Raw genomic sequence first — 16930 nt, 5'->3', positions numbered from 1 at the left:
ATGTTAATTTAGCTAAGTTTGAAGTAGAATTATTCAAAATTAATTGAATAAATCTGAAAAATCTTCTAAAACCATACAAATGTTCCAGTTTTTAAACTGTTGTACGGCTCAGATTGGTCAACTTTCTTGATTGAAAACCATTTAAATGTTTTTAAATCTTAAATTTCCGTTAAATTGTTTGAAAGTTTAACTGAAACCGTACAACTTCTCAAAAAAAACTGTTGTAAGTTTTTACTGATTTAAATTGATATTTTGCTCATTTTCCAGCTATTCAAGCCATATTAAGACATGGTTTTAATTGAAAAATGTCGATATTGCAATAATCATTCGAATTGCTTACAAGCCATTGAAATTCTCAAGATCATTGCCTATATTTCGACAACAATACCCAAACTTATTTCCAAAGAAATATTAAACACATGTCACCAGCTACTTGCGCACAATCAAGCGATAAATAAACAGAAAAAGAGCTCCTCATATCAACCGCAAGTTGAATTTTTGATAAATCCACAGTATGTTGTATATGATATCAATAGAAATTACTCATCTCTGTGGCTCCATGACATGAACGAACGTGAAGGATGTTGTGGGTAGCTGTTTTATATCTCTAATGTGATGACAATGATATTAATTTAGGCGAAATAAATGGGGGGAATAATAAAAAAAATTATATTACGATTCAATACTAGCGCCACACGACTAAAAAGAGACTTACAATCTACGAAATTTAATTTTTTTTTTTGGCTTTTGGAATTTTTAAATCTTTTTAATGTTTTTGGAGATGGAGATGAATTTTTAAATGCACGAAAATATGTCGCCATTCAGACAGGCCAATTAGATCGAAAAATTTATTAAATATGCTCAAAAAGTTTAATAACAAAATTTTTTCATGCAACAATTTTCCACCAAATCCTCCTTCATGAACTTTATTCCCTAAATGATTTTTCATAAGTTTTATGTTTATTTTGCTTTTTAATGATTTTTATGTCTGATTTCCCGAGTAGCACATGATTTGAGTGGCAGCTATTTTATAGACATTGTCGTCATGTGCAGGCCGGGATGTTAAAGGTTGTCATATTTGAAATGTACAGGATGATAATGTAAGCTTACAGACTTCCCAGCCTAACACAAAAAACTCAAATAAATTAACTTTTGTTAATGATTGTCCACTAAGCAGCCACATCATGTGCAACTCGAGTCTCTCGACTTCTTAAGTGATCTCGAAAAAGAAATACACAGAAAAAAATTGGATTTATTACTAAAAGTTCTTCAATTTTTGTGTTCTTATCATTTAATGGGTTTTCATCCGTTTTCTTAGTATTCATTTTTGCTCATGATACATGATACTTATTAATAGTAAATGATCTAATGACGCTAGTATAACTTTTTAATTATTTTTTTCTCCTATTAATGTTTCTCTTACTATAACGATGAATGTGTGACTTTATATTCAAAAAAACATTGCACATTTGGGGATGGATGATTGCTGGATGATTGTTCGAAGGTCTGGATTTGATTTTAATGCTTTGCAGCTTCATTAGTCTCTCAAGTCACTCAAGTTTTGGTATAACTTGTCAGCTTAGTGACAGTAGAGTATGTTAATGGATCTGAGCTGCTTTGGGGTCCTATACATTAGGGATATACCCAAGAAAACTACCCAGATGCTATAAATCCACAAGAAAATTGACAATTTTACCAAATTTATCTAACAATGTCAATAGTGGTGCTCTGTACACGACTTTTTGGCAAACATGTGATTATGAATGAATTTAAATCAATTTAAAAAAAAATGTAAAATATGTCAAATTTTCTGTGACTTATTCATCTTAATGCCAGTATCTTCCCATCCAAAACCATCCATTCCATTCCAAAAGTAAAGAGAAAAATTGTCTTAATCCTTGTATCGAGCGATTTTTTAAAAAGGAGGGGGAATTAGTCTCTAGATTATCATAAAACTACATACGATCTTAAATTTTTCTTTATTTTTTTCATTTATGTATGCTTCTTCATCGTAACGAACGCTTAGTAAAGATTATATGCAATTTTTTTTTTATATTATTGAGGTCGCCTCTCATCTACAGAGTTTATTTTATACTTCAAATATTACTTTTTAAGAGTGAATAAACACATTATTTAAATGTTCATTCCCTGATGCAATTTTTCATCATCATTAAATTTAGGGTTTTTTTGCTTTGATATAAGAATCGATTGGAACAATTAAGAGAATGGTGGATTGTCAATTAAAAACTATACAACAGCAAATTGCTTGAAGAATTTGTATGGTTTTGAGATTTAATTTGAAAGATTCAGTTGAATTTGAACGGTTTTGGCATGACTTTTAGAAAACATTTGTATGGTTTTGAAAGTTTAAATTTGACAAATTTACAAAAATCATCAAAACTCTCAAATTAAGTCTTAAAGCTTACAATCAACAATTCCCATCCATCCTTTAATGTCCATTTCTAGAGATATCTAAATTACTTTCAATCGTCAACAGTATTTTTTCATCATTTTTGTTGGACATAGTTGAAATGACAGTTTTTTATCTTTTTAAAAAGAGTTTATATTACATCATTAAATGGATTTATCTCTTTATACATGAATCATTTTTTTATATATAACAATCATAGTCTTTAAGTAGTTTCATTTTTTTATAATAATTGAAGAAAATAATGGATGTTAAGGATTTCGTATGTGAATGGGGGGGATGTTGTGAGTTTGTGTGAGAATTCGAGTACATATAATTATTTGGAAGAAGGAAGTATATATATATTTTTTTTCATATACCATAAATCTTTTAAAAATTGATTTTTTTCACGTGTGAATAAAAAAATTAAATTTTAAATAGAAAAATTTTCAAATTTTCATTTTTAAAAAACTAAATTTGATGACAATTTTTTTGGATGGACTTTTTCGCGTACTAATGAGAAATTATGTGACTTTCATTAACCGTTACCATGACAATTATACTTTTATGTATGACGAGAGATAAGAAAACATTGTTATTGAAATTAAATGTAAGTAGATTTTTTGTATTGTAATTAAAAAAGTGAATTTATTCTTCTTTAATGATATTGTTGATTTCTCGAGACCGGACGCGGCCCATGAAAACGCGGTGGTAATGTCCATGTTGTGGTTCCTGGCTGTCATAGAGATTCTTTCGATGGAACCCAAATTTCCTTTCCTGATTGCGACCAAATTGCTTGCTTTGATTTACTGTAAATGTCTTCAATTGTATCGCCTTGAATAACAGCTGGAAATATTTTTATACATCATTAGATTTATTCATAGCCACATAAAAAAATTTCATTGCATTTCTGTACCTGTGAAATATTCTCCAAACTCGTGCTCCATCTTTAGTGCTCGCTCATATGTCTTCTTTGCTTGCTCGTCTGTCATTCTGCGATTCATTTCCCTATAAAATAAAAATATTTTTATTGCAATGGATATCAAGCATTAAATATTTTTTATGGATCCTCCTACTCACATAATGGACTCAATGGATTTTGGCTTAATGAAAATTGCGATTGGATACAATTGAGCTACTTGAAGTCGTTTAATTGCGTTTCCAGACACATCTAAAATGCAGTGCTTTCCTTGCTGTGAATTGAGAAGAGAAAATTCATTAAAATTCTTTAAAAATTAATTTTCCTAAAAAATTTAACGGTTTTCAAAAATTTGAACATTTTAACGGCTTTTAAAAATTCGAATTTTCTCTTTCAAATTCAAAAAAAGTTCGTTAAATTAGTTTTTGAATATAATTAAGTCGTTAAAAGATTCAATGACCATCACTAAAGTAAATAAATCAAGACAAATGTCTAGATTCACAAAGCAAAAACCCAACAGTAAAACCATAAATTAGTACTTAAATGAAGTACAAGTCTTTCTGATTCTTCAAATACAATAAAAACCCAGTAATGAGAAAAGAAATGCTGCCCATAAAAAGCAAGCCAAGCAAGTCTGAATAAATAGACAAATTACCTTCTCAGCAACCTCCCGAACGCTAGCAACAGATGTGCCATAAAGATTGTCATTATACTGTCCAGCTTCAATAAACAAATGATTCTGTATATCACGTTCCATTTGTTCTCGTGATGCTACAAAATGATAATCGCGACCATCAACTTCATAATCACGCTTGGGTCTTGTTGTGTCTGTAAAATCAGAATTTAATTAAATTAAAGTGAAATTGTGAGGATTAAGCAATCAACTTACGTGGTACACAACTTCCAAATTTATCAGGAAATTCAGATATTAAATCATCATTAATACGATCCTTGAGCGGTCCCAAAATGATTACGGGACGCGTATAACTGATTTGTAATCTTTGAACTGACTCGTATGACAAAACATTCTCTTCTGATACTGTGGATAATAATCATGGGATGAGGTGTGTTTTTTAAGGATTATGAGGAATAAGCATAAAATAAAGGAAAGAAGAAAAAAGAAAAGAAAATTGTGACTATTAAAAATCTATGAATTAAAATAATCAATCATGCTAATAAGATTAATATCTTTTTTTTGTCGGGGATTATTCATAAATGACGTCTAATCAGGCTCATCAGTGCGATAGGGGCACTCAGTGTGAAAATAGTGACTACAGTTGTGGCTGGAATTGATAGTCTTTGTTAGACATCAATGGTGCATGGTCGACCATAGGGATCTTCACCATAAGAACTTTAAGGATCATTCAAACATGATGTCTACCAGAGTTGCAAAAAAAGGCAATTTTGACAGACAAAAACCATACAATTTCTAGATAATTTGTAAGGTTTTGTAAGAAAAGTATTAAAAATTATCAAGAATTTGTACGGTTTTTGCCTGTGACAGATGCATGTTTTGCAATTCTGATGGACGTAACTGATGAATTGCTTCTTAAGAATCATTCAGTCATGATGTCGACTATTAAAATAGGAAGTGGGAGAACTTGATAGAATTCAAATTCCTTTAAAGATTTCACAACAGAAAGGAGTGAGTAGGGCCTTTAAAAAACAAAAATACCCAACAGACGTCATTTACGAATGAACCCCCATTACTGTGGTTATAGAAAAAGAAATAAAATCAAATTCATTTTGTAGAGAATTAAGGAAAGAACTAAGTTCATCTAAAGAAATAAAACATTTTAATATTATGGTCGAAAAGACATAAACTTTGAGAGATAAAAAAAACAAATTAAAATCATGAAATTTATATTAATAGGAACTGCATGATTCAACTAAATTCGAAACGAAGGAAAATTAAGACTTTTTTTAACACAAGAAAATGATTTTAAATGATTTTTTTCTTTTTCATAGAGAATCCATCATGTGATTAATTATTCATTTATCAATCAATCTTAATTGACTTATGCTGAGCTTAATTCTTTTGAAAATTGAATCAACTTTCAACAACTTTAGATTTTGATTTGATTTATGAAGAATTAATCAACGATTCTATTTTAAAAATTAAGCATACAGAAAATTTATTTAATCTTCTACTTAAATGCTTTTATTAAATTCGTGATGAGAGAATCTTTCAGTTCTGTTCTTCTTTTCTTGGCACGAATGAATTTTTCAATTTTAAAAAATGTTTGGAATTGATTTGAAGTGTTTATAAACTTAATCTTGACTTTGAGACTTGGAATGTTTTTTTGTGGAGATAGTCAAAAATTTGATAAATTGTATTAAGAAGGAATGTGCACTTATGAATGTATTTCGATATCTGATGAATTTTCATAAAAGAAAATCTGTTTCATTTTCAAAAATGTTTCAAAATTTGAACTGTCTTTAAGCTAGTTTTTGACTGAATATTGAGATTTGACAATCCATACATAACATAGTAGCTCTGTTTCTTTAATTTGTCCTTCAAATCTAGATATTAAAACAATGTTTTTTTTTTAATTAACTAGGGGCCTGCAGTTAAGCAACTGTTCAAAACTGTTGCCAGAATTGCTTATTCAAGTTTATCTCTTTTGAATTTAATCAAAATCAAGAACTGAACCTTTTGAACATGGTTTTTCAAAAGAATGATTCAATTTATAAGAACAAAAAGCTTAGTGAAGTGACTGTTATAGCTAAGCTTTCGACGAATTTTTGAGCCAGAATACTAAGCGTTTTCGAGAACAAAAACAAGACTTCTGAGGCTCGTTTTTCAGATTTATCGAGATCGAGACTTCTAAGAATTGCCTAGTAGTCTCGGTGTCAAGAATTCATTGTAACCAAGACTTCGGGAAACCCTTCTGATTCTCTGGATACCCTAAGGAAGTCTTGATTTTCATCACAAGAACCTATAACTCCAATCAGGGGCTTTTTTGAAGCATATAATAGTAAAATGAGTGAGAGTTTATCGAGTTACCACCATATTCAAACCTAGAAGGATCTAGATCAACAGTTTATAGCGGTATCCGAAACAAGTATGCTCAATAAACCACAAGTCAAAATGAATAAAAATATATATCATCACATTCAGCATCAACAAAAGCATTTAAACGTCATAGAAGATACCAAAAAATTTAACATGAGAGTGAAACTTAAGATTATACTTAAAAAAAATTAGATTTCATTATTAAAACCTCATGAATAATAACATTCTCTATTCTAATTTGATCATCAATTAGTCAAAGATATATAAAAACAACATGAATCATACCCATTTATAATTTGTTATGTATAGCAAAAATTTATTTTTTTAAAATTTTCACAAAATATTTTTAAAATGAGTGAAAAAAGTGCAGCTACGTAACTAAGTTTTTTTGTATATATGTGCGTTAGTGTTCATTAATCAAAAATTTGTGTGTTTGGTTTGTGCATTTTGCAATTAATCTATGAGAAATATAACATTGACTATTGCAGATATTAATATCACATCTAATTTGTGTTCGACAAAAATCTGATACATAAAGTGCATTGACATCGTTTATTTTTATTTGCTAATATAAATCACATCCCGTATACTATAATTAAGCAAATTAAAATAATTAATTGAAAGCTTTCTTTTTTTGGAGAGCATTTTTATGCTAAAAATATCAAAGCGAAAAAGTAAAGTATAAAAGAAGATAGAGACAGAAATTTGCAGAAAGTGAAAGAAAGAGCTTTGCTAATAAAAAGCATTAAAAAAAATGTAAGAATATTAAGAACAAAAATAATCACAAATTTCTTTTATCTTTTTTGCCAATTAAATTCTTTGTCCTTTCAATCTTGAAAGGATTTCTTCCATTGTGTACTTAATTAATGAAATTATAATTAATTAAAGCATCTACCTTAGTAATGTGAATATAAATATAAAATTTACTTCAAGCATCATTGAGTTTAGGGTGAATTTTTTATTTTCGTTTCTTTTTTATAGCTTTATGGAACTAATTAATTAATTTATATAATTTTTAAAATTATTCTGTAGCTTAAATTGGTGTTTTGCAGCATTTAATAGCAATTGTTACGAATTAAAATAAATTATTGATAAAAATTACTAAAAGTCGAGAGTTCAAATCTCAAAATTTTATAGGTAAAAATTTCAATGTAATAAATTTATTTTTTTATTTTTTGTATTTTTTAGCAATTTAAGACTTTAAAACTATCAAAAATACATCCAAAAACTTCATAAAATTCACCCCTCAAAAGTATAGCAAACTAAAAGCTCTAAACAAGCAAAATAAAGAATAATTAATAGAAATTATCGTTAATTTAAATAAGCGAAAAAGGGAAACAAAATTGGAATTGAAAGTAAATTAAAAATTACTTTTTCTTCATTAATCGATTGATTTTTTTAAATAATTTCTTATAAATTTCGTTTGTATCATTCCTTTTTGTCAAAGGGTCATCAATTGGTTTTTCAAATCTATCGTATTTTTGGTTGATTTTGGATATTTTTCGTATTGAAAATTAATCGAAATAATAACGTCATATAGCTACTTATGGGAGGATCAAATGGGGGAAAATTTTCAACTTCTACGCATATCAATGGATTTTTAATAAAAATTAATGAACGTTTCTGAGAACTGCCAAAATCTAATAATCGCAATCCATAAATATAGTTCCAAAAAAAAATCCTATAAAAATGATATATCGATCTAAATAAACGAGTTGGGACGATAAAGTTAGTGTTTCATCTATTCATTCATCTCTAATATTCACACTAACTTAATCAACACAAAAAAAAAATTGATTTTTATTTTTCGGATCAGTGTCAAAAATAATCAAAAAGGATACAATAAAGTTTTCAATTCTTAAGGAAAGGTGTAAGACATTGAGATATATGAAATATATAAAAATAACAAGAATTTAAAAGTTTTCAAATAGATTTTTAATAAAAAATTGTGAAAAGGGTTTCAATTGGGCACAAATTTTGTAAATTTTTTTAAAAACTTTTACGAATATAATAAATTTATATAAAAAAAAACTTTTTTTAAAAAGTACACGCTTTTATTCAAGAGTGAACTAAAAAGAAGAAAATAATTTTTTTCCGGACACACAAATATAAAACAAAATTTTTAACTAAAAATAAAAGCGTGGGGCGCTCATAATAGACATAATGTCATACATTCTTAGTTACTTGGATATAGTTTTGAAATTGTATATATTTCAGTGTTTACCATATAAAGTTAACGCCTAGCAGACAATGAACATTCTCATTTTAATGAGCGTGCTTATATGTATACTGAATTAATATAATTGAACATGCTCAATTATATGAGCATACTCATGAGCATACTCCTTGTCTCTTCGGAATACTTGCTTAAAATTTCCTAATTCTTTTAATGCACTAATTTAACTTTTCTTGTTAGTGCTAAACTATTCTAAAGTAGGTTATACTCATTTGAAATCAAGTACATTTAGAATCTTATCAGTTAACATATTAATACCTATTGGAGTAAATCTGCTTGTTATAGCTTGTTGATCAGGGGACTTGAATATACAAGTAACTAAGAATGTATAACATTATGTCTATTATGAGCGCCCCACGCTTTTATTTTTAGTTAAAAATTTTGTTTTATATTTGTGTGTCCGGAAAAAAATTATTTTCTTCTTTTTAGTTCACTCTTGAATAAAAGCGTGTACTTTTTAAAAAAAGTTTTTTTTTATATAAATTTATTTTATTCTTTTTAGTCATATCAAGTAATAGATTTTTCGACCCATGTGTATTCAATTCGTTTACGTAAATACTTAGAATATTTCGGTGAAGGTTCACTTCGCTTCGCTTCGTTCGTCCGACTATGCATAGATCACAGTAGTGTCGGACTCCACTTCGCTCCGCTTCGTTCGTCCGACTGTGTATAGATCACAGTAGTGTCGGACTCCACTTCGCTCCGCTTCGTTCGTCCGACTATGCATAGATCACAGTAGTGTCGGACTCCACCGCGCTTCGCTTTGTACGTCCGACTGTGTATAGATCACAGTAGTGTCGGACTCCACTTCGCTCCGCTTCGTTCGTCCGACTATGCATAGATCACAGTAGTGTCGGACTCCACTGCGCTTCGCTTCGTACGTCCGACTGTGTATAGATCACAGTAGTGTCGGATTCCACTTCGCTCCGCTTTGTCGTCCGACTGTGTATAGATCACAGTAGTGCCGGACTCCACTTCGCTCCGCTTCGTTCGTCCGACTGTGTATAGGTCACAGTAAAGTCGGACTCCACTTCACTCCAAGATCCAGTAACATCTAGAACCGTATTTATACAGTTTAGTAGGATCCAGTAATATCCAGGACCGTATTTATGTAGTTTAGGAAGATCCAGTAACATCCAGAACCATATTTATACAGTTTTGGAAGATCCAGTAACATCCAGGATCATTTTAATACAGTTTAGAAAGATCCAGTAACATCCAGAACCGTATTTATATAGTTTAGGAAGATCCAGTAATATCCAGGACCATATTTATACAATGTAGCAAGATCCAGTAACATCCAGAACCATATTTATACAATTTTGGAAGATCCAGTAACATCCAGAATCATATTTATACAGTTTAGGAAGATCCAGTAACATCCAGAACCATATTTATACAGTTTAGGAAGATCCAGTAATATCCAGGACCATATGTATACAATGTAGCAAGATCCAGTAACATCCAGAACCATATTTATACAATTTTGGAAGATCCAGTAACATCCAGAATCATATTTATACAGTTTAGGAAGATCCAGTAACATCCAGAACCGTATTTATACAGTTTAGGAAGATCCAGTAATATCCAAGACCATATTTATGCAATGTAGCAAGATCCAGTAACATCTAGAACCATATTTATACAGTTTAGAAAGATCCAGTAACATCCTGGCACATTATGTTAAGATTCAGTTAACATCCAGACACACTATTTCCATAATATCAAGATAAAGGCGCATTATGTCCCGATTCAATGTTACTGAATAAATTTTGATGGAAATTTCATTTTAATTTAACGGTTTTTTAAGATTCAAACGATAACGGTTTTTTGAATTTTAAATATTCCATGAGAAAAATACTTAGCTTTGTTTTTTTCTCTTCCAAAAATACTTTGAATGAATACTATATTTAACATAATTAATAGTTGGTATTATTAATCAATTCACAATAAATCATAGAAACTGGTTTTCAACTTTATATTTGGTCTAATTCATGTACATTGGAAATATACTTAATTGACTTCGGATTTTTTTCCCATCTCAAATGTTATTTAATTAATTATAGCATAATTAAGAATTTTTGAGATTTCAAATTGCTTAAATATTGTATTGTCATCGAGAATACACCTGTAGAAAAATTTTGAGCTCAATAGGAGCAACAGAAGTGGTCGAAAAATTGATTCCAAGATTTGACGCAGACATACAAACAGAGTGACTTAAATAAAAGCGTGTAAAATAGGGCATTTGGGGTCAAACACTTTCTGAATCAAGAAATTACTATAAAAGGTAATTAGAATTTCTCAAAAAGAATGAGAAATATGCTCCTTAAGTAGGTGCGATAAATATCTTCAGAATTAACTTGATAAAAGTACGTACTTCAAAGTAATTATTATATTGTAAATAAGATCGAATCAAACTGTATTTAGATTGAATAAGGTGAGAGTTCAGTAATTACACATTGTGACTTTAAAACGCGTAACAATCACCTACTTAAGAGTCGTTCAATTATTACGTTCAAGAGTAGGGCAGAGGTGAATCTGATTTAAACAATATCATGGATCTAGAATTCCATGGGTAATATTTGAAAAGGTTAGTTATGCGGTAACTATAACTGCGAGTTCGTCACAGTTTGCTAAGAACCGATTGAAATATGTATGAAATTATATACTTCACAAGTGCTAGCAGAAATAATTCTCTTCAAGTTATTAATCGGTTTTTAATGAATTCGGTTGCAAATTTATCTCGAATTTGACTACAGCTTTAAATTATTATTAAAAATTCTGTCTTTTAGAATTTCAATCAAATCAGAAAATTATTGATTAACTTTAAATAGTGAAAAATTGGGATATATTTGTGTCAGAAGTCGAAGTCGACTCAGATTTAGTATGGAAAGTTGACTCGATTCCATATAAAATTAGAGTCGCTTTCGAGCTCTGATTTGTGTATACTACAGATAAAAGCTTCGTAATTATATTTTGTTCTTAAAAAATTGAGTGATGAAAGAGGTTCAAAAGTAATTAATTGATTGTCAGAAAGTGCTCAGAATCTATAGTGAGAATTTGAGTCATAAAAATTTATTTAAAAATAAATATATCAAAGCATCATCAACGATTTAATTTTTGGGGGGTTAAACGAGAGGTAGGTGGGAGATAATTGAAGGGGATATTATAGCAAACCAATATGGCAGATGGTCGTAACAAAAAAAAATTTAATTAAACTTTCATGAGTAGATTTTTGGACTAAAAATAAAGTTTTTTGTTCTAATGTGTAAAATGTGATAAACAAAATTGAATTATAGTCTTTTTTTATAAACATTCGAATGGAATTAAACAGAAAAAATGAATAAAAATGCTGATATGGAATTTTTTTTGTTTCATCTACAAATTTAATAAATAAATGGAGTAAAGGGGGGAAGTAATGATCTTAATAACAAAAACAATTCTGATGTCTTGAAAAATTAAAAATGAAAAGCTTTTTCATTGATGAAGTTTGAAAAACAGAAAAAAGGAACTAAAGTTGAAAATGAAAAAGAATGAAACACAAAATAACGGAAAAAATGTTGAGATAAAATTTTGAAAAAAGAATTTTGTGAGTGTTTTTTTTTTTTGCTTGCTTGCATGACTTACAATAGTCAGCATCGTTATTTTCCAAGTAGATCATCGTAATTTCTTCCATATCGGGTAGCTCCACTCTGTAGATTATCTCGCCTTTTCAATATTATTTTTTTTGGGTTTTTTTTTAAAGGAAATTTTTTTTGTTTTTATTTTTAAAGGCGATTTTTAAATTTTTAACCGCAAGTTTTTCAACGAATTCGTCGAGAAAAAAGAAATTTGTCGAAATTAGGAGAAAAGAATTAAGTAAAAAATTAGTCTAGTTTTTTGGTATTTCTCGTTTTTTTGTTTCTAAAAACTAATTTAATTCAAAGAAAATAAATTAAATTAATTATCAAAAAGTTGTATTTTGTTAATTAAACAAAGAATTTTAACCAAACAAAAAAAGTTACAAAAAACATAAAATTAATTAAAATGCTTTTTAAATAGACACAAGTTAAGTACAGGTAAATTAGTTAAGTGCTTCTTTCTGATTGAATTATTTCAAAATTTTCATGGATGATAAAAATTGTTTGAAAATTTTCACGAAGATTTTCGATTTGAAAATTTAAAATTAGGAAAAATTAGAGAGAAATTCAAATGAAAAATTCTTTTGAGACGATGTAAAATTAACAGAAGATTTTGATATCAATGATTACAAGCTGCATAAGGGGTGCATTCTGAGAGAAAAATTTGTGTGCAATAATAAGAACTTATAATTTTTTTGTAATAGTTTAAATTATTAATTTTGGAGATTGGTGTTGCTTCGTTGAGGAAGTTTTTTTGAATGCAAACTGATTTTTTTAATTGCTAATTTGAAGTTTAAGGGCTTGAATTGTCGAACAAGTTAAGCTTTATCATAAATATTTGTTTGAACAATATAGAACAAAAGCAATTTAAATAAGAATTGAGTTCAAATTTAACTTTTAATTCTGCATGATTTAGAATTTAAAAAAAAACTAATCTTTTTAGAAAGAAAACAAATGATCGAATGCAGCTGTTGCGGTGCAACAAGGCGACAAAACGATAACGTTGCAAACAAGTGATGTTGTCGGATTAAGGATAACTTAGAAAACTTTTCTCGGATGACCAGAAATACGGTATAATTAATTAAACGCAATTTAATGTCTAGATCTAAAGTATTTTTGTCTGTTTGGGATTTAGCGACGTCAAAAAATATCCTAATTGCCCATAAAAACATCCCAAAAAGCAACATCAATTCCCCCAATCCCTAGAGTAATTTTCCAATATGAAATTTTCAATCGTCAATTGAGTGAGTTCCAAAGTATAATCTCATATGATTACTCTGTACTTTCTAATAATTTATGACTTAACGGTGAAAATTTCTAAACTAAAAAATCATCTGACAACTTAATGATAATAAACTAAAAAAGCTCAACAAGATCTCATGTGATTCACAATAGATTTGAAAAAAATTCATTTTCTATTCCATTGCTTACAACTTAACAATTGGATAGATGTAGATAAATAGATTGTAGAAGGATAGACTAAACATAAGAATATTGAACTAAATATTGCAGCAAAGAATACTTTTTTTTCACCGTGAATTTGTAATTAATGGCAAAATAATGAGAAATAGAAAGAAAAACTCAAAGCATTTCTTTCACGGCATTTTGATCTCCATTTATTTTCACGCTATAATTCTGGGAGATTTAATAAGTAAGTAAAATTCATTAAATAGTGATTTAAAGTTTGTTTTACTGTTTAAAGTAAAAAAGTTAAAAATAAAAATTCAAATAAATTCAGCACTTGTGTGAAAAGAAAAATCAAATCAGAACAAAATTAAATTTTCAAGAAAATCAAGCCAATAACTTTTTTTTTCTTATATATTCTGTTATTCATGAGTAATGTTTGAAAAAAGAAAATAAATAAGGATTGTCAGTGTTTGAAATTGATTGGAAGTAAGTTTGTCGAGAGATTGAAAGTTTCATTACTTTTATAGATAAATTTAGAATCTTTTTTATCGTAAATTTGTTCAAATTGAATTGAAATAAACTTTTAAGGGATATTTTTGCATTTAAATTGAGCTTTTAAAGCTTTTTTTTTGAAGTTTTCAGAAATTAAACTGCAATTTTCAATTTTCCAAATTCAAATTTTATCAATTCAGCAATTTTAAATTGCAAAGCAGTAAATGGAAATCGTTTTTAAAACTATTATTTAAATATTTTTAATAATTTTTAAAATTCAAATGAATTTAAATTTAAATATTTTTAAAAATTAAAATTCATGAATTTAAATTTTACCATTTTTAAAATAGAAAAAAAAAACATTTTCATGTTTTTAAAATAAATTTAAATTTTTCATATAAAAGAAATGAAATTTTTCTATAATTTACAGACAAACTCATTTCAATCTCTGAGGAGTAATTGATAAACATATATGAGAATACGTTATACAAAAGCATTTGTTTCTTCTTAATCTATTCAATTAATAAACTTGTAATTACTAATTATTCTTCAATTAAAAAACTGATAAAAAGAAGAATGGAAAGTAAAAAAAAATTTGATTAGCCAGCGATTAAACATTTAGTTAAAAATATATATAAAGGAAAAAGAGTTTAAAGGCAAATTATCGCCGTCTATTCTATTATTTTTGTTTCAACATAAAAATAAAATTAATTTTAATTATAATTATAAAGTAAGACTTCATATATTCATCATCATAGTAAAATTCTCGCGCTTTACAACAAAAGCCAACACTTAATTTTGATTATATAGGTAAATTGGTATATAGAAATGAATAAATATTTCAGTGTTGATAGAAATAATGAGGAAAAATAACTCAAGATTGATAATCAGAAGAATGAACACAAAATAAATAAAAAAATATATATTTTTTAAGAATATTAAATTATTCTTAGAGTGTGTAAACATTTAACAGAAATATTTATAGATATATAGATAGGATATAGATAAAGAATCACTTATCATGTTTAAAGAAAAGAAAAAGAATATTTTTTTATATGTTATATATAGTTATTACATATCCATTAATCACAAAGATTATAAAATATTCTAATGATTGAGTACGCTAGTGTTACAATATTATTCAAATCTAGTAAGCATTTCTAAAGACTCAATTCGAAGATGATTGATAGTTCCACAAATTGACTGTCAATCTAAGCTATTGTCATATTTCTTTTACCCAAAACCGCACTCATGCTGTTTATAATGGATTCTGTTAATCCAGAAGCTTTTCAAATTTAAAGACACATGCAGCTTCTTGCTTTCGATTGTAGAAAGTATCGGAAATAAAAAAAAAACTGTGTCAAATTGCTCGAAATAAACAAATGCAGCTATAGGCATTGATTCTGTCAACTGATATATTTAAATATCGATTTTAAACAAATTATTTGTTTTAAATTCAATCGACTCGGATATGTCTTGAATTTAAATGTACTTCCTGTCTATAATTGAGTTTAAATTGATCTGTTTGGATTATTAAGACTTGATTAATTTAAATGACATTTTTGTCAACTTTTTGAATCAAGTTGTGAATTAAATGTGGAATTTGAAGAAATTTGAGATTGAGATTCAGGTTCAAATCCTTACAATTAAAAGTATATTAAGTAGAGTTTTTATTATGAAAAATTACTTTTTTAACAAAATCTTTAGAAATTCTTTTGCTTATATTTATAGTGATTAAACAATATAAAACTTAGCACTAGATTTTCTATATTCAACAATTGTACAACTAGAACACTCAACTAATAGAATATTCAAATATCTTTGTAAATAAACTAATAAAAAACAGAAATTTTTCAACATAAAATAAAGTAAATTAACCCGAAAAAGTTCTTTAGTTTGTTCATTATTAGTTTTAGATATTTTTTTGTACCATTTTTCAAAAATAATTTAGGATTTAAAATTTAATTAAGAAAAATAAATTTATAAAATAAAAAAAATAATTTGTTAATCAAATAAGTTAATTAAGGAGTTATTTAAACAAAAAACATAAGCAATAAGGCTATTACATACCTTCAGCATTATTGGCATCGTCTTGTGTGTAGCATAGCATAAAAGCTGAAGGAATGGAAGAAGAAAGTTACAATTAAAACTATTAATTTATTAGTTCTGAAGAAAAAAAATATAGTCAATACTAAACTAATAGTTAAATCCAATAAAATGATATTAAAACTCAAAATTTAATTGACTAGGGATTTCTCAATTAATTAATTAATTAGTTTACTTTTTCTTTTAAATATATGTTTATAAGAAGCATAAACAATACTGTAACTAGGATGACGAAAAATTATTTACAAAACTATGTTATGAAATAAAACATAAATCATAATGAGAATGTTATTAATGAGTACAAAAACGGGGTCAATTCACCAATGACGTCCAACAACTACATATGTAGCTATAGATAGCAATTACTGTTTAAGGACAGCAGAGTGGCAAAACAGACACCAGATTTGCAAAAGAGGTGTCTGGGACAGGCAAAAACAGTACAAATTCTTGATAATTTATATGGTTTTTCTTACAAAACCTCACAAATTATCAAGAATTTGTACGGTTTTTACCTGTCACAGGCATCTGCTTTGCAACTCTGACGGACAAAACCGTACAATTTCTTGATAATTTGTATGGTTTTTCTTACAAAACCCTACAAATTATCAAGAAATTGTACGGTTTTGCCTATCATAGGTTCCTGTTTTGGACTACTAAGGACAATTACAAGGAAAGACTCTAATTTACATTTTCAACAGACGCCATTGATGAACAGTCCCCCAAAACA

At 27.9% G+C, this 16930-nt stretch overlaps 1 protein-coding gene across 3 annotated transcripts in view; it reads right to left on the bottom strand.

Moving 5' to 3' along the window:
• Window positions 1–693: 693 nt before the first annotated feature.
• The window catches only part of dlg1 (discs large 1), a 95854-nt gene continuing 79617 nt past the window's right edge, over window positions 694–16930 (bottom strand). For all 3 annotated transcript variants that reach the window (XM_070650036.1, XM_070650035.1, XM_070650037.1), the window contains 6 exons: window positions 16168–16212; window positions 4216–4365; window positions 3982–4154; window positions 3488–3600; window positions 3324–3415; window positions 694–3253 (listed from right to left, as the gene is read on the bottom strand). In XM_070650036.1, coding sequence (XP_070506137.1) covers window positions 3147–3253; window positions 3324–3415; window positions 3488–3600; window positions 3982–4154; window positions 4216–4365; window positions 16168–16212 — 680 coding nt within the window. In that variant the 3' untranslated portion in view covers window positions 694–3146. The remainder of the gene's footprint in view (window positions 3254–3323; window positions 3416–3487; window positions 3601–3981; window positions 4155–4215; window positions 4366–16167; window positions 16213–16930) is intronic.

Source organism: Chironomus tepperi, unplaced genomic scaffold (assembly GCF_022539635.2).
Source record: "Chironomus tepperi strain 1889 unplaced genomic scaffold, CSIRO-AGI_Ctep_v1 contig_445, whole genome shotgun sequence".
NCBI lineage: Eukaryota > Metazoa > Arthropoda > Insecta > Diptera > Chironomidae > Chironomus > Chironomus tepperi.
Note: the sequence above shows the minus strand (reverse complement) of the source record. Positions and strands in the feature narration are given on the sequence as shown.